The 25,138-nt window shown below is 37.2% G+C and overlaps 1 protein-coding gene across 1 annotated transcript in view; it reads right to left on the minus strand.

The window, feature by feature from the left end:
- UBE2U (ubiquitin conjugating enzyme E2 U) overlaps positions 1-25,138 on the minus strand; it is a 61,921-nt gene that overhangs the window by 22,143 nt on the left and 14,640 nt on the right. The window contains 5 exon segments of the mRNA XM_045835575.1: positions 6,551-6,636; positions 14,816-14,864; positions 23,347-23,397; positions 23,400-23,435; positions 23,438-23,459. Coding sequence (XP_045691531.1) covers positions 6,551-6,636; positions 14,816-14,864; positions 23,347-23,397; positions 23,400-23,435; positions 23,438-23,459 — 244 coding nt within the window.

Here is a 25,138-nt window from a genome sequence, read left to right on the forward strand (position 1 = left end):
TACCATAGTATTTATCTTATTGTCTCCAACACATAGCCCATTGTCTAGAGACAGAAGATCCTAAATAAATAATGTTGATTGGAGGGAAATAATGGAGGAATGAGGACAGGAAAAGAGAGTGAGCATGGGAGCACAAGTGAGTGAGCAAAAAGAAAGGATCAGTAAAATTCTGTCATAAATTCTTTTCTTTTTTTAATCCTCATCCAAGGATATGCTCATTGGCTTTACAGGGAGAGAGAGAAACATTGATGTGAGAAAGAAACATCAATTGGTTGCCTCTTGTAGATGTCCTAGCCATGGATCGAACCCACAATCCAGGTATGTGCCCTGACTGGGAATCAAAACTGCAAACTTTTGGCTTCCGGGATGACATTTCAACCAGCTAAGCCACCCAGATGGGACTATTAGAAGTTCTTGAGGCTGAACTCCCCCATCCCATCATTACTGTATCTTGCCTTTGTGGCAGTTTTGCATTCTGTGGTAGAAAATCATCCTCTATTGCCTCCATAATATAGTTTTCCTTCCTTCCCTTCTGAGGATTACTGGGTGTTACTTTTACTCTGTTTTTGTGATGACACACCTCCACCTGTTCAACATCTGTATAGATTGATCTTAAAATTTTTTTCTTCCATTGCTGGGACTGCCATGTCCAAAGGAATATAATAATACCAACTTTCTTTAGCAGGTTTTATTTTCACACATACCATTTCATACTAATTGTAGAGCAACTTAAAATAAGAGCGGGACATCCTTGTCAATGAATAGAAATGAAAAAATGAAGTACAAAGTGTTAAATGACTAACGTAAGTTCACTTCACTGTATGCGGCAAACTAGTACAGGGCTGAGGAGCCTCTAACTTCTGACATTATAGTCTGCCTGCTAGAGCCTTTCCAAACTTGGTTGCACATTGTAATCACCTGAGGATCTTTTAAAGCTACTGCTGCCTAGCCCTGATCCCAGAGATCTTCATGTAATTGGTCTGGGGGTGTGCCCTTTAAGTGGGAATTTTTACAAGCTCCTCTGGTGGTTCTAATGAGCAGTCAAGACTTAGAACCATGCATGGAAATTAGATGACACTGCCTCTTGTATCTAAATATAGTTTGGAGACACTTGCCCTTATTTCTGGCTCAAAGATTCAAAAAATGAAAGTCTCCTAGAGTGAAAGCAAGCATCCCCAGGATGCTTCAGGCTGTTTGGTCTGTCTTGATGACAGCAAACATCAGGAAGCCTCCGCTCAATATTACAGGGTACACTGGTCTGAAGGAATTCTTTTCCTCTAACATAAACATTTCCTTATGGGGATTATACTCTGTCGTTAAGGTGCTGTTGCCCACAACCAGATGTAGTGGTTTGTTCTCTGCCAAACTTTTAATTTGCCTTTCTATGGTGATGGCCAGAGAACAGTGGATCATCCATTTGTTTTCCCACATGACTGCCTATGATTATGAACTAATAATTACAGTTATTAAAAAATGAACTGCATATTCTTCAGAGTTTGAACTTAAGTTTCAGGCTATAAAGAAATAAATATTTTGTATCATATTATAAAAGCAGTACAGACTGATAGGAAACAACAAAGATGGAGTCAGAGGATCTGGTTCAAGTCCTTGGGCCACAGTCCATCTGCACTAATTAATAATAACCATGCTTATTGAACACTCAGTGTGTACTAGGTGCCATTGTAAATGCTATGAGGTGTGTGCTACAATTATTCTTTTTTACAGACAAAGGAACTGGGACCCAGAGGGGTTAAAAAATTTACTGAAGGTCACATAGCTAGTAAATGGCAGAGTCAGGATTAAACTTCAGCAATCTGGCTCCAGAATTTACACTCTTTACTAATACATAATATTCCCTCTTACATGTGTGATCTTAGGTAAAATCACTTGGCTTCCTTTGGTCTTGGTTTTCTCATTTGTAAAACCAAGTAATAACAATAATGCCTAGCTCATAAGGTTGATACATCACTGGGCATGACATGTATTAGATGTTGATAAGTAAACTAGAAAATAACATTAGAGTGATTAGAAAACATAAAACAGAGCACACTCTGTAAACAATGTTACATAAGATTGAACTCACTGTTATTGTGGCACACATGACTATGGGTAGATATGTGGCACAAAGATACAGAAAGGAGTTATTACCCACAATCAAATATAACCACTCATCACTGTTCATAAAATAACAATCTTTTAAAAATATGCAAAAGAGCTTAATAATGTTTCCAGTGATAAGAGTGTAACTGCAGAAAATGAAGTTATTAGAAGTTTCCCTTTTATTTCTGAGTAGTTGAAGAAGCATTCTACAATATAATCTAAAAGCTTCATCTTTATTATTGCTAGGAAATTAGGTCATTAAAAAAAATAGTACTGGATCTCATCCAGCTGAATTATCCAAAGACAAAACGGCCAGCAGCAGATGTAAGGTTTACATTTATTTTTTAAATTGTGCTGGTTATTATTGAAGGAAAAGTCTTGAAACATTCTTATAACAAATCCCTGGGGGAAGAAAAGGCAAGGTGATTGTGAAATATTGCACCAAGGGCTAGAATCAAAGTCTCAGAAATTCTTCTGGGCCAGAGGTAACCATTACCAGCTATTGCCTTCACAAAGAGGGATAAATTACATACTAGGTTAGTGACAGACACAGAAACAAGAACCAAATTAAACATTTTGATATCAAACTCTTTTGAAGAAGAAACTGCAGTCATCGGTGATTCATTATCCTTCCATATTTAAATTGTTCTTTATTGCAAAAAAATCATTTCCAAATTTTGCTAAGTTTTGGCATGTGCTTCAATTATTTTTTTCTCTAGCAGTTTGGAGTCTCCAAATGTCTGTTTATATATTCTTGTTATTCCATAAGGCGCTATCCTATACCTATCAGTTTGGTTTTTGGTTTTGGTTTTGGGCTGGGTACTGAGTCATTCCCTAGACTATGTCAATTGCCTCCTGATACCTGTATGTTAAGGGTTATTCCCTCCAGGAATGCATCTGAGCTCCTTGGTGCCTCACACATAGTAGGCACTGAAGATGTTTGCTGAATTGACTGAGCAACACCCAACCACTAATGTCTGAAGTGCAGTAAACATTTGTGTACTGTGCTATCAAAAATAATAAAGTTCTGTCTGGCCAAGATGGAGGCATAGGTAGATATACTTTGCCTTCTTGCACAACCAAAAGAAGGATAACAATACATTTAAAATTAAAAAAACCAGAATTCCAAGAAAATTAAACTGTATGGAAGTCTGTCAACAAAGGAGTTAAAGAATATTCATCCAGACCCATAGAAGGGGTGGAGATGAGTAGCCAGGGTGGAGAGAACATGTGACAAGGTGGCAGCTGGAGTACTGGATGAGGTGGCAGCTGGCAGAGCAGGCGGTCACATATTTGCATGAGGATAAACCAGGAAGAACAACTGGGGAGCAAGACAGACCACATAACCCAGGAATAAAGACTGAAAACCTCTGACTGAAAAAACCTACGGGGGTTGAGGCAGCAGGAGAAACTCCCAGCCTCACAGGAGAGTTCACTGGAGAGTCCTGGAATGTACACAAAAGTATCCACCCAGGAATCAGCACCAAAAGGGCCCAATTTTCTTGTGAGTAGTGAGGGAAGTGACTGAAAGCCAGCTGAGAGCTAAGCAAGAAGCATTGTTCCCTCTCAGACCCCTTCCCACACATACAGCATCACAACGCAGCAAAGTGAGTTGCCGACCCTGGCTAAAACCTAAGGCTCTGCCCCTTACTGTGTAACAGGAGTGACGAGACAAAGAAATATGGTCCAAATGAAAGAATAGATCAAAGCTCCAAAAAATACAACTAAACGATGAAGAGATAGCCTATCAGATGCTATCAGATGCAGAGTTCGAAACACTGGTAATCAGGATGCTTACAGAACTGATTGAGTGTGGTTGCACTCAAATAGAGGAAAAAGTGAAGGTTATGAAAAATGAAATAAAGGAAAATGCACAGGGAATCAACAGTGAAGGGAAGGAAACCAGGACTCAAATCAATGGTTTGGAGCAAAAGGAAGAAATAAACATTCAATCAGAACAGAATGAAGAAACAACAATTCCAAAAAAATGAGGAGTGGCTTAGGAACCTCTGGAACAACTTTAGACATTCCAACATCCAAATCATAGGGGTGCCAGAAGGACAAGAGGAAGAGCAAGAAATGGAAAACTTATTTGAAAACATAATGAAGGAAAACTTCCCCATTCTGGCAAAGGAAATAGACTTCCAGGAAGTCTAGGAAGCTCAGAGAGTCCCAAAGAAGTTGGACCCAAGGAAGCACACAGCAAAGGAGATCATAATTACATTACCCAAGATTAAAGATAAGAAGAGAATCTCAAAAGCAGCAAGAGAAAAGGAGACAGTTACCTACAAAGGAGTTTCCATCAGACTATCAGCGGATTTCTCAAAAGAAATCTTGCAGGCAAGAAGGGGCTGGAAAGAAGTATTCAAAGTCATGAAAGGCAAGGACCTACATCCAAGATTTCTCTATCCAGCAAAGCTAACATTTAGAATGGAAGGGCAGATAAAGTGCTTCCCAAATAAGGTCAAGATAAAGGAGTTCATCATCACCCAGCCCTTATTACATGAAATGTTAAAGGGACTTATCTAATAAATAGAAGAAGATAAAAAATATGAACAGTAAAATGAGAACAAATTCACAAGTATCAACAACTGAATCTGAAAAAAAAGCCAAAAACAAAAATGAACTAAGCAAACAACTAGAACAGGAACAGATTAATAGAAATAGAGATCACATGGAGGGTTATCAGTGGGGAGGGGCAAAGGGGAGAATGAGGGAAAAGATACAGGGAATAAGAAGAATAAATGGTAGTTACAAAATAGACAGGGGGGTGGTTAAGAATAGTATGGGAAATGGAGAAGCCAAAGAACTTACATGTATGACCATGGACATGAGCTAAGGTGAGGGAATGATGATGGGAGGCAGGGTACAGGGAGCAGGAGAATAAAGGGGAGAAAAAATGGGACAACTATAATAGCATAATCAATAAAATATATTTGAAAAAATAAAATAAAATTTTTTATGCTGATAGAGCTACTAAAGACTGTGTTTCTTAAAACACCTTAAATTATTTTCTTAACCACTAATCCATGAGTGAGTGAAGAAGGTAATATTTAGTCACAAAATAAATAACCAATATCCCAAAAGAACGTGTACTTTCTTAGAAGTTATTGATCTAACTTGTTTTTAATATTTGTTAAGCTTAGTAGTACTTCTTGCTATAATTTGTGCCTTAAAAAAGGAAGCTTTTGTGTGTGTGTGGTATTTTGTTTTATTGAGACCAGTTACAACACCATCACAATGATGAGAAGAAATTTGATGAGACCACAAGTTAAGGCAATGGTGTGGGGTAGGGTGAGATGGAGGGAAAACATTCATGATGCAGGAGATAAAATCAACAAGGCTTAATGAGGGAGACAAAGAGGTCTAGGAAACTTCTGTGATTCTGGTTCAGGCAAGTAAATGCAATAATAGTGATCTACACTAACTAAGAGAGGTAATAAAGGATAAGTTTTAGGGCAAAATAATGAATTCACTTTGGGACCTCTTAAGTATGAGATGCCTGAACACATATGGGTGAGAGGTACAAAAATAAATGCACAGATTTAAGTATGCATGCAGAATTCATCAGAGGGCCTGGCTTAGTGAGGAGGCTTCAGGACTTACTGGAAGGTAGGCTAATGAAAACCAAGGTGGTGGATGAAGTCTTTTGGTAGAGTGGACTGAAATGAACTTTTTTCTAAGGGAAGGGGCAGAGAAGCACTAGTAAGGTAGGAGGAAAACTGTAGATGTACATGGTGTCATCTAACACAAGGACAGCATAGCTGATGAGAGTGCAAGATAAAGAGTAAAAAATAATCACTGAATCTGGGAATTGGGAATCACTGTAACTTCAGAATGCACCATTCAGTAGAACAGGTGAAGCGAAATCATTTCCCAGTAAATGTGTGTAGAATGGATAACTTACTGTGATCCAAATAATGAAATGGTACTCTAAATATTTGATTAAATGAAACTAGGAAGTTGTCCAGCTCTCCCATTTCTGTCTTTCTAATTCCTAATGCATGATGGTAACAGATTTTGCTTTAGGTTGATGTAACTGACAGCCCCAGGTTTCATATGTTTGGGTTTTTTTTTTTTTGCTGTGTTTCTACTTAATACTTTCTCTGACTTTGAGGATAATTAGTGTTTAGAATCAAAAAGATTCCTCCTGCTATGAAAGCCTCTTTCTGGGGAGAAGGGTGTGAAGTAAACCTCATAAAATTGAGAACTTCATTATTTATTCCTCCAGTTGCCTGTATTTTTTTCTAGATTTTAATCAGACTTCAGTTCAAGGCACTATACCAAAGAGGAACTAAATTAAGTTAATGATTAGTATATAGAGCAAACAGAGAAGTTTATCACCTTCAAATTTCAAATATGTCAATGAGTCTTAAAAAGCAAGACAAACAGGATAATTAAGAGATTAATATATACCAAAAGGACACAGAACAAGACTAGATTACCTCACATGGAGTTCTGTAACATTCTGCAGCTTTTGATGTGGCTATTTCAGGGCATGGCTCGTAGTAATCATCAAATGAGATTTTAATTGATCTGAAAATATAAATTAAAATCAGACAATAAGTAGTTTGCAAGTTTGTTTATCTAAATTATTTTATCAGAGTGAACTGTTTCAGACAATATTTTGTCACAAGACATTGAACCGATTTGTAGTTAACAAATCAAACACACTAATTCCTCCACTAATATACAGAAATCACAAAAAAGAAACCTGTCCAAGTAATTTTTCAATAATACATGTAAATGTGCACCCATGTGTATATTATAAAAAGAAAAATATAGAGTCAGGTTATTTGTCTTTTATGGCCAACTACCTGTACATTTTCTATCTATAATAAATAACTTTCTTAAATTTCTATGCCAAATTTTAGAAAATTATTTATTTGTGTTTAGAGAGAGGGGAAGGTAAGGAGAAAGACAGGGAGAAACATCGATGTGAGAGAGAAACATCAATCGGTTGCCTCTCTCACACATCCACATAGGGACTGAACTCACAACCTAGGCATGTGCCCTGACCGGGAATCAAACCCGTGACCTTTCAGTTTGCGGGATGACATCCAACCAACTGAACCTCACTGGTCAGGGCTCTATGCCAAATTTTAGTAAAATCACCTTTATTTCTTTTTTACTATGATGATAAATGAAACACTAGAATTGAGCTTAGTTTAATTTTGACACTGAATCTGGCCATTTTTAAAAGAGGAAACAACTCTTTTCAATGGTTCCTACCTGAATTTTTCCTTCCCAGTGCTAAAACTATGTCCTGATGGGAAAGCAAAGATTGTTATAAAGTATTAAACAGGAATTGTGAAATACTCTCTTAAATAACTGCCTTTCCAATGTATTTTTCTACAAGCTTTTCCATTGCAGACATTTTCAACATTCTACAAACAAAACATTACTTTGTGCTATTTTTCAGACATGGGAAATCACCGATTGACTGGCTTAGATGTTTAAACATCAAATGTAAAAGACCTTATGTCTGTGTTCCATTTTAAGTTCCTAGCTGTTTAGAGGAAGAAGCAACTTTTCAGTTAGAATATATCTACTGGCACTAATTTTTATAGGTGGTTTAAAGGCAATATTTGACTAAATTTTGAAATGAATGGCTCAATATCTAAATGTGTTAATGCATTTGTCTATTTAAATGATAATTACAGACACCCAATTTTAAGACTAACATTTTAAAATGTGTTATTACTTTGCAATCACATATAAGTAGAAACCTGAAACTTGGTGAAGATAAATTAATCACTACTATTATTGCTTCCAGAGCTACATGCAGTGCTTTCCACTACTAAATGATATACTAAACTAACATTAATTTCCCAAAGAAATGTTTCGGCGTTTGGCAATGGAGGTAACAAAATGAAAGGCTGCATTATATTTCCTGCATGAAAAAGCTTGTGATCAATTTGCTGTCACAGATCATTTAGCAGACAACAATGACCCAAGAGGAAGGAAACTGTCAACACACTGTCTCGTGAAAAAAAATACACGATCTTCAGGCACAATCGTCTCCATTGTTTTTTGTCTGTTTGACGATGACCCCTGACCCTCTCCCTTCCCAACAGTGTCCTGTTCAATTTCAAACTGTTAGCCTTCAGGGGCTTTCTTTTCTTTCCCCAGAATAATTAAAAATATTACCCTAGAAGGTATAACTTTAGTATAGTTTGAATATACAAAGCAGAATGCCTTAAACACTTGGGAATATTTGCATTTTCAATTCTGTAAAGGAAACAGCCACTTAAAATAAGAGAATAGTAACTATTTTACTACTATTCAGATAAACTGCTAAGTTTATAAGCATATACACAGTATAAGAAATACACGAGTTTACAGTTTCAAGCAGTAGCAGGACTTTATTGAGCATTATCATTGGCATACTGAATATGAAAAAGTAGAAGACATGATTTTTATGGGAAAATAAGATGTATTCCTGGACTAGTAAATAGAATAGCTTTACATATTAACATCATCAAGTGTTACATCACTTAACACAGCCATTTGGAGACTATGATGGCCATGGCAGTAAGCAGGAAATGTTGGAAGAGGGAGATATAGCTTTGCTTTGGAGACATTAGGCAAAGTGTCACTTGGAATATGGACCTGAAGCCAAGGGAAGAGGCATTTTAGGCCAGGGGAACATTATTAGCAGTAAATAGCTCATATGGGGAGAAGCATCATGTGTACATAATGTACATACAGAAGAGGTTGGGGAAAGAGATGATAGTACCAAGATAATTGACTAGAGTGGAGAGTTCCAATTCCAGAGGCCTTGGAATTTGATGAAAGAAGTGAAACTGGGCATTGCAGGGTCTTTTATTTTGGCTTAGGCAGAGAATGGATTAGTTGATTCAGTAATCTTGATATATTAGGTGATGGAGAGCAATCAGAAGTTCTCGAATAAGGCAAGCAAATTATGAAATCAGTATGTAAGGTTTTTTTTTCTGGCATTAGTATGCAGGGTGGATTATATGGGAAATTAAACAAATGTGATAATTCAGGCAAGAGATACGGAGAGCTACTACAAGGGTGGGAGCAAAGGTTACAAAGGGGAGAAGATGAATCAATGGTAAAGAATTGACTGGACTGGTTGCCTGATAGGGTGTGAAAGGTGAAGGAATTTGAGGGTCACATATTCTCCTAAAGCCCAGAAGACTGGTTAGTTTTGCTATTAATAGAAAGTGTCTAGAGAAACTGAAGTAAAATATGAGTTTAATTTTAAACACAGGTTTTAGGTGATGACCTTTAGGAGTGTGATTGAGAAATTGAGACTGGAAATAAGAGATTTGGGTCAAATCAACATAAAAGTTGATAGATGATGCCATTAGGGAAAACAAACTCCAAAAGAGTAATTAAGTGTTTAGAAAAGAAAGAGCAGAAACCAATTCATAGTTAAGAGGAGACAGAGAAGAAAACAAAGGATAATTAAGAGGAAAAGAGAACTGTGGTAGTGATATTTCAGGGAAGCAACATCTCAGCCATAACAAAGTCTAATGATTAAATCCTTACATGTCTCTGGATATTCAGTCATGTGGTATCAGGAGTACAGGCTGTGGAATCACCTGCCCTGACTGCAAACACTCTGGCACTGTGACTTATTAGCTGTGTGACTTGGGGCAAACTCCCTAAACCCTCACTCCTATTTCCTCAACTACAAAATTAAGAGATAGAATTTCTCCAGTGTTTCTTGTGAGCATTCAGTGAAGTCATCCATAGAAAGAGCCATGTAGGGGATTTAGCACCCCTCAGCCCTCAGTGTCAGCGGCTTTCCTGAACTGACTCAGATAAGTACCTCATTATTTCTCTCCCACAAACTCTAAACAGCTTCCTAATTGTTTTTCTATGTCAGTATCTCCCTACTCCAGGTCATCATGCCTCTATTTGAAAACCACAATTTGGTTATCTAATTCTATAGGATGAAATCTAAACACTCAAATATAACTCCAGGTTCTTCATCATCAAGCCATTTCCAACCTTTACTTCCACCATCCATCCGCACATCCAGAGGTGTTATCACATGGAACTTCCTGATGACCCTGCATATGCCATAATATTACATTTCTGTGTCTGTGCAAGCAGTTCTAGCTAGAGACTCTTTTGCTCTCTGTGCTGTCAAACTCTTACTTATCAAGGTTCTGATCCAATAAAATTGTCATGTATGTGAAAGTTGTCACAGTGGACATTGTGGTTGCCCCCCAAATAATTAGTTTGTTCTCCCATTTTGTATATGCCATTCAGTCTGATGGAATTGACCTCATACCTGGCTCCAAGTCAGGGCCTGATGAATTTAGGGCTGTCTGACAATAGTGACTAGTTTAGGAATAGGAACCTAAAAAGATCCAGTCAGAGAAAAATTTATTCTAACATTCTAGTACATCTTGATATCTAGGAGTATCAATCCTTTGTTCTTCAAGGCTGCCTTGCTATTCTAAATTTTTTGTATTTCTAAATACATTTTAGAACCACCTTGTTAATTTGCAGTAAAAAAACTGATGAGATTTTGAGACTGAATTGGATCTGTTCATTAATTTGGGAAGAATTGGCATTATAATAATGTTGACTCGTCACAGTCACAAACACTGTATATGTCTATTTCTTTAGGTTCTTAAAAATTTCCCCCAGATTTATTTTGCAGTTTTCATTATAGTTGCCTTAGTCATCTTTGTTAAATTTTGTTGTTGTAATGGTATTTTTAAAATTTCACTTTCTATGTACTGATGGCTAGTATATAAAAACTTAGTTGACTTGTTAATGGTTATCTTGTATCCAGGGCTGTTGTTGAATTTATTTATTAATTTTTAAGCTTTGTATATTCATTTGGATTTTCTTATGTAAATAATCCTGTTTTCTGTGAATGAAGATAATTTACTTCCTTCTTTCCAAACTTTATAACTTATTTCTTTTTCTTGCTTCATTGCACTGGCCAGTATAGTGTTAAGTAGAAGTGGTGATGATGGGCATACTTGTCTTGTTGCTAAACTCAGGAGAAAAAGCGTTCAACATTTCACATTTGAGTATGAAGTTGGCTATTAGATTTTTGTAGATACCCTTTATTGGAGTAAAGGAATTCTCTTCCATTCCTAGTTTGCTGATAATTTTTTTATCATGAATAGGTGTTAAATTTTATCAAATATATTTTCTGGATTTACTGAGATCACTTTATGTTTTTTTCCTTTATTTGGTTAACATGGTGAGTTACACTGAATTTTCAAATTTAACCAACCTGGCTTTCCTGAAATTAAGCCCACTTAATCATGACATATTATCACTTTTTATGTGTCAGTGGATTCAATTTGCTAAGATTTTGGTTAGATTTATGTATCTGTGTTTACAAGAGATAATGGTGTATAATTTTTTGCTTGTAATGATTTCATATTTCAGAATCAGAGTTTGGAAATTTAGAAGTATACCCATTTTCTCTATTCTTTGAAAAAAGTTTTAATACCTTTTTAAAAATTTGTTTTACTTTGTAATAAGTTTAGATTTATAAAAGAGTTGTAAAGATAGTTGACTGTTTTTTTTTAAATTAGCTTAAAGCATAATTTGCCTTCAGTAAAATGCATATTTTAAGCATATGGATTAATGACTTTTGACAAAAGACTACATCTGTACAACCACAAGCCCAAACAAGATATAGAATATTTTCATTACTCCAGAAAGTTGCCTACTCCCCTTCACAGCCAATCACCCTTGTCACTTTGTGCAATCACTGATCTCATTTCTATCACTATAGATTTGTTTTGCCTGTCTTAAAACTTCATATAAATTGAATCATGTAGTGTGTGCTCCTTTGATTACTCTGGATTCTTTTATCTACTCAGTATAACATCTGCTTTACCATTCCATGTTCTTGCATTTATCAACAGTTCATTCGTTTTTATTGCCAATAGTATTCCATTTATGAATATAACACAATATATTTATATAGTCAACTGTTGATGGACATTTTAGCTTTTTCCAGTTTGGGATATAATGAATAAAATTCCTGTGAACATTTGTGTGCAAGTATTTTTGTAATATGTATTTTAATTTCTCTTAGGTAACTATTAGGAGTAAAATCACTGGATCACTGTGTAGGTGAATGTTTAATGTTACAAGAAACTTCTGAATTGTTTTTTAGGCTGGCTTTGGGATTGTCAAATGATGCTATGTTTACAGAGATATAGGGGAGCCCCAGTGACTCTGTGTTCTCACCAGCAACTGGGATAGTTGATTTTATGCAGTGGTATGCTCTCCCAATCTCCCCCATCTCAGTAAATGACAGCAATACCCATCCAGTTCCAACTAAAATCTAATAATAATTCTTGATTCCATTTTTCTCTGATACCCTCCATCTAATCAAACCAAGCCTTAAATTCATCCACTTTTCTCCCTCTCTACATCTCATGACCTCAACTATGCCCTCAACCCTAGCCCAAACCACCATCATCTCTTCCCTGGTTTACTCAAATAACCTAATAATTCTCCTTGCTTCCACCTTAGATTCTTCACAATCTGTTCCCCACATGGCTATTAGAACAGTCCTTTTAAGATGTAAATCTCATGGCATCTTTCCCTTCTTTAAAGCTGTGCAACTGTGTCCCAATTCCTATGGCTAATCTAATCAAATTGAAATTCCTTACCTAGTTTATAAAGGCCTAAATGATAAGGCCCTACTGACTTCTCTTACCTCATTGCCTACCCCTCTCTTCTTTTCTCCTTGCTGTGTTTCAGCTATGGTGGCTTTCTTTCTGGTTCACTAACACCATGCTCATACGCAATTTAGGGTCTAGGAGGGGGAGGGAGGGGCAGATGGAGAGATAAAAGGAAAGGAAGGAGGGGAGAGGATGGAGAGAGAGAGATTTGTTGTTCCACTTTTTTATGTATTCATTGATTGATTCCTGTATTTGCCCTGACCAGGGATGGAACCCACAACCTTGGCATGTTGGGATGATGCTCTGACAAACTGAGTTACCTGGCTAGGGCTTGAGTCAGTTCTGATTAAAGTTATATTTAGATCATTCTCCCAGACCCCAAATTTTGTTCTCTTGTCATCAGAGCTGTCTCCTCTTCAGAGGAGAGTTTCCAATTTTAGCTTAAAAATCTTGTGAGGTCGGAGATCATGTATTATTCAGTTGTGCAATCCCAACGCTGTAACACAGCACCTAGCACAGAACATATGTTGAGTGAATGCATTTTAAATAAGTGAAAAAATAGCTGCTCTCCAAGAGGCTGCCCCTTATTGTATCAAATGATATCCTACAGACCATGGGTAAACCTCCCAGATGACCAGCACAAGCTTAAATCACCTTCAATTACTGAACGTCAGCTGGATTCCCCTGACTATACTCTTCTTACCCAGTTGACTGGACTTCACCTAAGTTTTGTTATGCCCTTCAAAAACAGGGTTTCAATCACCTAGCAATGTCTCTGGAATCATTTCTACAGCCAAGTCAGTTCTCCCAGCTCATTATAAAATTCTAGCCTGAGGTGCTAGTATGACAATACAAAGAGAGCTTCTCTCTTGGAATTTCTGCAAGACCTCATTGTGAACACTCTTATTGTAAAAATTAAAAGCTAGACAGAATTGAGCCTTATCCCGTATATATCAGGGTGAATATCAGAATTCACAGCTACAGAACAAATTGTAGCCTGATTATGTACTGGGAGTTTAGGCATCATTGAAATCCAGATCGTATTTCATCATTTGTGTTCTGGAGATTGCTCTAGTGATTTCAGGCGAGCACTAGGTGAACATCGCAGATCAGGCCTGATTCTGGCTTCATTTATCCTTGGTTTGGTTCAGAGGACCTTCTGAAACCGGGACCAGAGAAGTCTTTATGTTCTGTTCTTACTGCCTCATTAGTAAATGCTGGCACTGTACCTTCATGTACTACAAATAATTACACTCCAAATTCAAAGAACTTTGTGATATCTAGGGATGTTCATATTTTACAGGGATGTTCATGCATTCAGCACCTGTTTATCATGGGTCTATTCAGTGCCAGGATGGTCACTTACTTCTCTCCATATTGACAAGTTTAAGGGCAGCAATGTTGTCTACCGAATCCCAAACTAGTGTCCAACTCACTAGATCATGTTATCTTCCTGCAATTTTTTCAACACTTCTACAAACAGAAGCCACTTGGGTCACTTAATTTTACTCATCTTCAGGGCTATTCAAGGAAATCTCAGCTGAAGTAAACATTATTTCAACATCAATTAATTGGTTTTCTACATCTGATTAACTGTTAGATTAAGGCTGAAGGAAATGCTGAAGGAACTGATGATGAGAATACTGACCTCCTTCATGTGTTCAAGGCTGAACTGATACAATATTGTCAGGTTGTCTCCTACCAGTGGCTTCGGCCCTAACTCTCACCACTTTCCTCTAATATCTATCTTCTGAAGTGCTTAGATTTTTGCTCTCTATAGTGGTTTGTGCTTATTATGTTCACAACATACTTTCTCTCTTCAATAATAAAAAATAAAAATTAAAAGAATAGGCAAGTTCATATAGTAACATTCAATATTAATTCAATAGTCTAGAAAGAATTGAACAACTTTCCACATTCATCCTGAAGATATTTTAAACATGTATTGTGAAAGATGTCTACTTCCTTTTCTGAGTAAAAAAATTTCAATTATGAAAGACAGTGTAAATAGTTTAAGAAAATAGTCCTTTTAATAAATAAATTGACATAGAATTGTATGAAGGAAAACTTACCTGATACATTTATCTGAGTGTCTAGATAACTCAGAGCTATCATATTTCACTGTAAAAAAAAAGAGAGGAAAGATATAGTTTACTTGGAAGATTAATACATGGCTTTAATGTGCACTCATTCTGAAGCCTCAATAAAATGGTAATAAAGAAATAAAAATAAGGTATAAAACCTCAAGGAGAGCAAAAGAAAGATGGCAAGAAAATTTTTCAAGATGGAAAGCAGATGTCAGTGGTAACTGTCTTAGCAGACTGTAGAAATTTGAAACCCAACCACACGATGAGGGGAGGTCAAGGAAAAGCAAGCAGATTTACACTTCAGATCTTGAGAAGCGATTCTAAAATTGCAGGTACCAGATACCTGTGAAGGGTGAGAGATAGCATAGTCACCCAAGATGTATACCCTCTTCCTATGCAACCAGATGATCACCACTGCCCAGGTAGGAGGAAGGATTTTTAATCTCTGGGAAAACTGAGCCAGAGACTCAAGACTGGAGGACACTAGGCACAAAGCAGAACAAGAGTATAGTAAGGGACTGAAAGTAGTGAAAAAATCATACTGAGTGTATAAGATGCCTACTCTCTCGCCCTGTCCAGCTCCCAGAGTATAAGCAGCTAGCATCTCTCTCCAGGAACAAAATGGAAGGTTTATCTCAGGGGAAATAGTCAAGCCTACTAATGACAACTAATGGTATCATCCTCCACTGAAAAACCAACATGAAACAAAACTGACAAGTACAGTCAGTACTTACATACTTCCAACTGCTTTCCATGCATCATATGTCATCATTCACAAAGAGATGGATAATAGAGGAGAAAACAGATTTTTTTAAAAATTAGAGCATCAGCTCAGTAGATCCCACATCCAAATATCTGGATATTTAAGAGAAAGAACAGAAAATAAAGGGAAAATAAATGATAACGAGTTACATCAGAAAAATTTCCAGAACTAAAGGATTAGCATTTTTAGAATGAGATTTAGCCCTGGCTGGTGTGGCTCAGTGGATTAAGCACTGGACTGCAGAGCAAAAGGTTGCTAGCTCGATTCCCAGTTGAGGCACATGCCTGGATTGCAGGCCCAGGCCCCAGTAGGGGGCACATGAGAGGCAACCACACATTGATCTTGTCTTCTCTTTCTCCATCCCTTCCCTTCTCTATATAAATAAATAAAATATTTTTGGGGGGGGGGCTAAAATTTTTATTTTTTATTATTTTTTATTTTTTTTAATCATTATTCAAGTACAGTTTTCTCCCTTTTACTCCTAATCCAGCCCACCCACCCAACCCTACCCACTTCCCTCCCATTTCCACCCTCCCCCTAGTTTTTGTCCATGTCTCCTTTAAATTTGTTCCTGTAAACCCTTCCCATTGTGCCCTGAAATTCCCTCACCTCTCCCCTCTGGTCACTGTCAGCCTGTCCTCTATTTCTGTGTCTTTGGATATATTTTGCTTGTTTCTTTGTTTTGTTGTTTAGGTTCCTGTTAAAGGTGAGATCATATGGTATTTGTCTTTCACTGCCTGGCTTGTTTCGCTTAGCATAATTCTTTCCAGTTGCATCCATGCTGTTGCAAAGGGTAGGACCTTCTTCTTTCTTTCTGCTGCGTAGAATTCCGTTGTGTAAATGTACCATAGTTTTTTGATCCATTCATTTACTGATGGGCATCTAGTTTGCTCCCAGCATCTAGCTATTGTAAATTGTGCTGCTATGAACATTGGGATGCATAGGTTCTTTTGGATTGGTGTTTTAGTGTTCTTAGGATAAAGTCCCAGCAGTGGAATTGCTGGGTTAAAAGGCAGATCCATTTTTAGTTTTCTGAGGAAGTTCCATACTGTTTTCCATAGTGGTTGTACCAGTTTTCAGTCCCACCAACAGTGCACGAGGGACCCCTTTTCTCCACAACCTCTCCAACATTTGTTTGTTGCTCTGTTTATGATGGCCATTCTGACTGATGTGAAGTGATATCTCATTGTGGTTTTAATTTGCATCTCTCTGATAGCTAGCGATATTGAACATCGTTTCATGTGTCTTTGGATTTTCTGTATGTCCTCCTTGGAGAAGTGTCTGTTCAAGTCCTTTGCCCATTTTTAATTGGATTCCTTGTGTTCTTAGAGTGTAGTCGTGTAAGTTCTTAAATAAATAAAATATTTTAAAAAATAAAATGAGATTTAGACAGCCTATCAAATGCCTTATATATGAACAAGGAGGGGAACCCCCCAAGAAAAAACTACACTAAGAAACATTATCAAGAAATTTCAGATCACTGGGAATAAAGAGAAGATTTCAAAAGCTTCCAGAAAGAAAACATATCATATCACATGTGAAGAATTGGACATCTTGAATGAAATCAGGCTTCTCAAGAGAAACACTAGAAACAAGAAGGCAACAGGGTCTTCTCAATTCCGAAACAAAATTATTTCTGAATTAAAATGTTACCAAACTGTGACCATAAAAGACTGAAATGAATACAGTTTTAGACATGCAAAATCAGAAGAGATTTAGCTCTCATGACTAGGAAGCTCCTAGATGTGCTCCAACAAGATGAAGGGGCAAACCCTCCACGCGGAACACAAGGGATCAAGCAGGAGCTTCTTCCAAAGGGCAGGCAAAGGGGGTCATGGCAGGATGCCTGTGAGAGAGCTGCCAGGTCAGAACTGGAGGCAGAGGAGGGTCACAGGAACGAAGTCTCCAAGGGAAATGCACCTGACTGAATGTCTGGGAGTTGTTTGACAGCTTTGTCACAAAGTTTAGGGGAAGAACAGATGACAGATATGTGAAAACAAACAAGGGAGTGAAAAATTGAGGCATTTGTACAAAAAAAAAGAAAAACAATAATTCATGGCTCCTCTGTGACAAATATTTACTAAGTCATATTAATGTAACCAAACTAAATTAGGAGAATAGGGAACAGACAATGCAGGTGGAAATGGCAGTATAAAAGCTGAATCTTTACAGTTCAGGACACACCCATAAGTAATACCTAAAACTGAAAATTCCAGGAATATTGGCATAGAATAAATTTAGAAAGATAATGGTAAATTCTGGAAGAAGCAGCTAAATGTGTTGAAAGCTATTGGTACTTTGTGGGGATGGGGGAGGTACTCAGCAATGCAAGGTGTGGGCTGCCAAGGTCAGCTATATTTTATTAAAAATTGATTTTTATTATTTGCCCTTTAAAGCTATGAACATATATTTCTTTGATAGAAAAGAAATACTTAACATTTTTAGTTAAAAAACAATTTAGAGGCTTTGCTAAAATGTTGGCTATCTGATGAAACGAAATACAAAGAGGAAAAAAAGAGGTCTGTAATTCCAGCAAATAAAACCACACATGCAATCCTGTTAAACTCAGGTTTTCTGTGTCTCCTGACAACTGTAAATGATGGAATAGCTGTAACAATACTGTAATAGTCATCAGCAACAAAATAGGGCTGAATGATGGCACTAGAGCTTGTGTTCTTCAACTGAATTTCTACTGAGCTAAATTTCTTTTTTCTCTGACATCCAGAAAATATTTTCCCCCAGTGCAAGGGGTATTACACAGCAACAATGGCAAGAAGTACTCCCTCTAAAAAGAAAATAAAACAATACCTACAACCCCATGAGACTTTACCTGCTTCAATTGTGGAAATAATTTTCTTTAAAGATGTTCTATTGTTAGGAGAATTTAAGAAAGTGAATATGGGAGCCTGAATTGAAGAATCAAATGCTTATCACATCTTCCTAACTACATGAAGAATGAGATGTATTTGCCATAATTATCAAGCTTTTAAAAGTATATAATGTTAATTAGTATTATAATCTTCCTAATATTTCTATAATTTTCTATTATAACTCTATTATAATGTCTGTCAGTTATTATATTGTAGTTTATTTAGATAAGTATCTGAAACTTATTAGCATGACCTTCATTTACTTAACAAAAGCTATAGGAATATATCTGGCTAAGAGGAAAGTTAGTACCTTAGGCTTCCCTACTGTTAGTATTTTTATACTCTCATTTTCTCTTTCAACCAAAGATTTTTTAAATCATGTAAATCTTATATTTTAAAATATCAAAACAAATGTGATAAATAGGAGATAAATATTATTCGACCATATTACCACATAGAAATAAAAATTTGCTAAGACAGACTGGAAAAAAAGGGGGGATTTATGAGATTAATGTAAAAATCTGTTCATAACAAGTTATAAATAGGTAGTAATACTCAGAATCTGGGTGGCAAAATAGTTGTTTTATATCATCTCCTTCCAGACCTTTCTTCTCCTTCCCTGAAGTTTCATAAACAAACTAAGGTAGAAATTGGAGGGTACTTGAAAAATCCCCTTGTCCAACACTGGACATTGAGCAAGTAGCTCTTTGACAACATCCCTGAAAAATAGTCATTAAACTTTACTAAATGAACTCCGGTTATAGAAGCACACAAAAAGGTCTCTCTGGAAAAAGTGCAGTCATTGTTAATGTAACAAGAACAGTTTGCATGACATTGATGTAACCTGGTAGCCAAGAAGAGTGGACTGGAATGCATATGCATAAACAATGAGGACTTCACTGTACTAGTAGTCAGTGGGGGCAATAGATGCCACAGAGTGAGCATGTGTACTGTGTGGCTGTCACACTCAAAATGACTGAGCAAGTAGAGCAATGAAGCTGCATCCAACTTTGCGTTAAGCTTGAACATTCCTCCATGGAAACTATTTGGATGATTCAGAAGGGCACAGCTATGGGCAAATTGGGACTGTAAGCTTCATCATGGCAACGTACCCATTCATGTATCCCATCTTGTGCAGAAATTTTTGTCGAAACATCAAATCACCCCAGTTACTCATTCACCCTACAGCCCAGATTTGGTGCCCTGCGACTTCTGGCTTTTCCCAAAGCTAAAATCACCTTTGAAAGGGAAGCAATTTCAGACTGTTAATGAGATTCGGGGAAATACCATGGGGCATCTGATGGTGATTGAGAGAACTATGTGAGTCCCATAGTGCCTACTTTGAAGGGGACTGAGGTGTCAATGTCCTATGTACAATGTTTCTTGTACCTTGTAGCTTCTTCAATAAATGTCTGATTTTCATTGAACATGGCTGGATACCTTCTGGACAGACCTCATACCTTTAGTGAAAGGGAGTTTCAGTACTTGGCAATGTGGTCTTAACCACTCTTAGGCAACTTGGATTGTTAGAAAATTCCTCCTTGTGTTTGGCCAGCTGGGGCCCAGAATGGCAAGCTATGGTGGCATTTGCTTCTAGGAAAGACCATTTAGGCACTCAGGCAACTATATAATTTATTGTCCAAACTGGAACACAGAATGAAAGGAGATTCTAGAAATAATTATACCAGAACTGCCCCAGGCAGTTTGGCCCCGGAAGAGGCTGTCAGGATACTGGAAGGTCATCAGGACCTCCACCAATTAATTGGGTTTGAGCTCAGGCCTTGGTGTGTTCTTGTCAATATACCGAGGCAAAGAACTAGCTGTTCAGGCGAGGCAGACATGTTAGTGAAAGTTAGGGGGATAAGCGTCATTTGCACATCTGGCTTAGGCTTGGAAATTAATTTTACACCACTGATTATTAGGAAGGAGTCCTCAGCACAGTCAAGGTGCTCTGGGACCGGGCAGGCCCAACTGCGTATTCCAGTCCTCAGTGGCTACACTCCAGAAGGTCTCGGGAAGGTATGACTGATTCATGGCTTTGACATTATTAGTCTTTAGTTTTCTGGAACATCAGAGAAGAGATTTCCTTTTCTATAAGAGATCCCTTCAAATATTTGAAAACAGCTTTTGTAATGCCTTTATCTGTTTTTCTATTAGCTAAACACAGTTTCCTTGGTCATGGAAAATGTGATGCTCCAAACGGAGATGATGGAATTGCAGATGAGGGCCCACCAGACCGGAGAGGGGCAAAACGATCCCTGAAAAAGTGCTTAGTGGAAGGGCACTTCCTATTGGTTCATATTAAGCTTGTGCTTAAAAAGCTGCCCAATAATTTTTTCATGGAAGAGAGTTCTGCTATCAAGTCAGTTCTCTTCCATTCTGTACTCAGAAATTTTAATTCTTTGATCCTAAATGAATGACTTTATGCTCATCCCATTAAACTTGGAGGTGCAGGGGACATGGGCAGGTCCAGCTCGGAGCTGTGGCCTTGGGCTCCATCGTTGATCCTCGGCTTCCTCCCTGAGGGAGAGGTTGAAGGTCAGATCAGTGAACGTGTATGAAAGCATTTTACAACTATAAAATAAAACCAGGATCTAAGTTTATGTACATTTTTTCATTTTCTCATTCTACAAATTGTTATTTAATACCTACAACCACACACTGCATTGGGTACTAAGGATGTACTTCTAGACTACAATTGATGCCTACAGAGATGATACAGTAAGCTGCCTCTTAAGTTTCTTATTTATACAATTAACTATCAGTTTCAGTTTTGAGTGTCTAAAATATAATTATTTCTATGCATTTTCAGATCTATTTATTAATATATAATGTATGAGAGATGATTCTTGCAGCACTTTAGTAGAGACCTTTTTTTAAGTTGTTACAGGTAATTAATTCTCACTGGATGCAGTCTTTCACAGAAATCCACACAGTGCACTACTACCATCTAATCTAGAGTAAATGTGTTTTCTGCATGTATTCATTTCCCACCCATAGCAGCTGTCTCTGCTGTACCACAGCACTCTCTCCCTATGAAGCTGCAGAAAGTCCTCTTTGTGATGCCCTCGGCTAGCACACCTAGTCTACCTGAGATGGCAAGTGAGCTGATAACTATATACTGTCTTGGATTTCCACATGTTTCACCAATGTAACTAAAGAATGTAGCAAAACTCTGCCAAAGTAGTGTCTGTTTTGTTGCTCATCTGCTGGGTGATTTCACTATTTGGTTAGCTTTTCTGCGTGGTTTGATGGCAAAGTTGCAGAAGTGAAAGGAGTGAAGGCTGACATCTACTGAACAGGAGAAAAGGGAGGGCCAATTTTTCTTCAGTTTTCTTCTCATTCTTTCTCTCTGCAGGGAAAACATAAAATCTATTGCACAGAATCATCTGCTGTAGAAAATTCTTTAAAACCAGCTTTTAAATGTCCATTTATCAGAATGTGGGCATAGCTTTGTTATAGAATCTTTCTTTATAATGATAGTCCTGTAGGGCTCAGTGAAAGGTTAAGTGATTATCATTCATCCATTCATTCATTCATTCCACAAATAACTACTGAGTGCGGAGGATACAAGCAGGGGATGCTACAGAATTCCTGTAGGTTACAAATGGGGTCAGAATGAAGCAATATGACTCCTCTGTGTTTAAAACTGTCGGGGGATGGTTGAGGAACCTCACGGCAATCATGACATGTTTGAAGATACTGAAAAAGATGCCTGATCAATACTGCTTGATTTGCATCACACCCGGAAGCCATCTGGAGAAGCACTTGAACTTTGTTCTCATTGTAAAGCTCTAACTAATGGACTAGTTGGTTCTAGAAGGGGAATGGAAAAAAAAAGAGATGAACATCTGAGAGAGAAAGCACATGAGAGATCAGTTTGAACAGCAAAGTGAATTTGAACAGCAAGGCCTGCTGACTAAAGAGGTAATCATAATACCAGCTACTGTGCAGGCTTCTGTGCACTGTGGCAAGAGGGGAGGCAGGATAGAAGGGAAATGACTAGATCGTTAGGTGCTCCACCCTCACTTGTGACACCCCCTTCTGGCATAAGGAGCCAACAACATTGTTCCACTCACTGCAGAGAGAGACCAGAACAAAGAAAGTGATGGAATTAAGAGTCATGTAGAGGTCCCTGGCAGCATGAGCGTGAGCAAACCAAGGTACCAGAAACACACCTGCCAACAGAGAGAAAGCCTAAAGAGCCTCAGATGCCATTTCCACTTGGACACTTAGAAGGAATACCTGGGGGAGGAGGGGGGCCCTACAGAAAAAAAAATGCTGATCATTTTGCTAATCAGGAGGAAAGCAGCCCCAGATCACTAAGATCTGGGGTATGGCAGGTGAATCTGGGAAATATCCATTATAGATGAAAGAATTAAAATTAGATGTCATATCTTTATAATGAATAGAATAGTTTCAATTGCACCATCCATCTGTAGGGCCCTAATATTTAAAGATATTAAGCTTAGCCCTGGCTGGCATAGCTCAGTGGATTGAGCACGGGCTTCGAACCAAAGTGTTGCAGGTTCGATCCCCAGTAGGGTACATGCCTGGGTTGCAGGACATGACCCCTAGCAACCACACATTGATGTTTCTCTCTCTCTCTCTCTCTATCTATCTATCTCCCCCCCTTCCCTCTCTAAAAGTAAATAAATAAAATCTTAAAAAAAGATATTAAGCTTAATGATCTTTAATAATCTTTAAAGAAGATCACACTAATTGTCTTGAAAAAGATATAGTAGGAGAGATCTTAGTACAACTTCTTTACTGAGAAAGGGTTCAGAAAACATTCCCTTATATATAGTTATTTGCTAGATCACTTATTTGCTATAAATATATCATTAATAACTGGCAAATAACAATAAGTAGGTATTTCTTACATTGTAATGGTTTATGGAACAGTCTTTGAACTATTACTCTGTAAACAGATTAGTCAGTGTTTGGGCTGCTTCCAAATTCACTGGATTTCTAGCACTGGATTAGAAAGCATAACCTTTAAGAAGAAATACAGAACCTAGTTTTTCTAAAGTAAACTTTTTTCTTAAAACAAAAAGATAAACCAATACAACATCCAAAATGCATTTATTAAATGCCTATGACATATCTACCTGGAAATAGATACAAACACAAATGAGACAGAGTCCCTACTTTAAGAAACTCTTGATCTTGGTTTTTGATTAATTTTATTTTTAAACTGTAGTTGACATTCTACATTTTATATTAGTTTCACATATATAGCACAGTGGTCAATAATGTAATTTATAAATTGATCTCCTCATATTTCAAGGCACCATACATAGTTATTACAATATTTTTTACCATATTTTTTATGCTTTACCTTACATTCCTCCAACTACTCTGTAACTACCAACTTGTACTTTTAATCCCTTCACCTTTTTACCCAGTCCTCCAACCCTCCTCCCCTCTGGCTACCATCAGTTTGTTCTCTATACCTATGAGATTGTTTGTTTTGTTTGTTCATTTATTTTGTTTTTTACATTCAGCATATGGTATTTGTCTTTCTCTGGCTGATTTTACTTAGCATAATACCCTCTAGCCCATAAATGCTGTTGCAAATAGTAAGATTTCATTCTTTTCTATGGCTGGGAAATATTCTGTTGTACCACCTCTTCTTTACCCAATTGTCAATTGATGAATGCTTGGGTCGCTTCCATATCTTGGCTATTGTAAATAATGCTGCCATGAAAATAGGGGTGCATATATTTTTTCAAATTAGTGTTTGGGTTTCTTCAAACATATACTCAGAAGTGAAATCTCTGGGTCATAAGGGAGTTCCATTTTTAAGTTTTTGAGGAAACTCCATACTGCTTTCCACTGCAGCTGCACCAATCTGCAATCCTACCAACAGTGCATGAGGGCTCCTTTTTCTCCACAACCTGGCCAACACTTTTAGTTTGTGGATTTATTGATGATGGCCATTCTTGACAGGTGTGAGGTGAGAGCTCATTGTGGTTTTTAATTTGCATTTCTCTGATGATTAGTAACACTGAGTATCTTTTCATGTCTATTGGACATCTGTATGTCCTTTTTAAAAAAGTGTCTATTCAGATCCTCTACCTACTTTTTAAATAGATTGGGGGTTTTTTGGTGTTGAGTTTTATAAGTTCTTTATAAAGTTGGGATATCAACCCCTTACTTATCAGATGTATCATTGTCAAATATGTTCTCCCACTCTGTGGGTCGTCTTTTCATTTGTTGATGATTTCCTTGGCAAAACTTTTTAGTTTGATGTAGTCCCATTACTTTATTTTATTTTGTTTCCCTTGCCTGAGGACATACAGCCAAAAAAAATATTGCTAAGAGAAATGTCAGAGTTTACTGCCTATGTTTCCTTCTAGGGGTTTTATGGTTTTGAGTTTTACATTTTAGTCTTTAATCCATTTGAGTTTATTTTTGTATATGGTATAAAAGTTTTCATTTTTTTTACATACATTTTTCCAATTTTCTGAGTACCTTTTATTGAATTTGATCTTGGTTTTATACTGTACATTCATGAGCCAAACAGTAGGATCAAAGCAAGTTATAAGTTCCTTTCTATAACTTTTTTCTATCACATAAATTTAAATTAAATTTATATGTAAAGGGAACTAAACATTAGGAAACATTGAAATATTTTCATTAAAAAATAAAACCTTAGATTTAAACATGAGA

Source organism: Phyllostomus hastatus, unplaced genomic scaffold (assembly GCF_019186645.2).
Source record: "Phyllostomus hastatus isolate PE091 unplaced genomic scaffold, TTU_PhHast_1.1 phas_contig_209, whole genome shotgun sequence".
NCBI classification, from domain to species: Eukaryota; Metazoa; Chordata; class Mammalia; order Chiroptera; family Phyllostomidae; genus Phyllostomus; species Phyllostomus hastatus.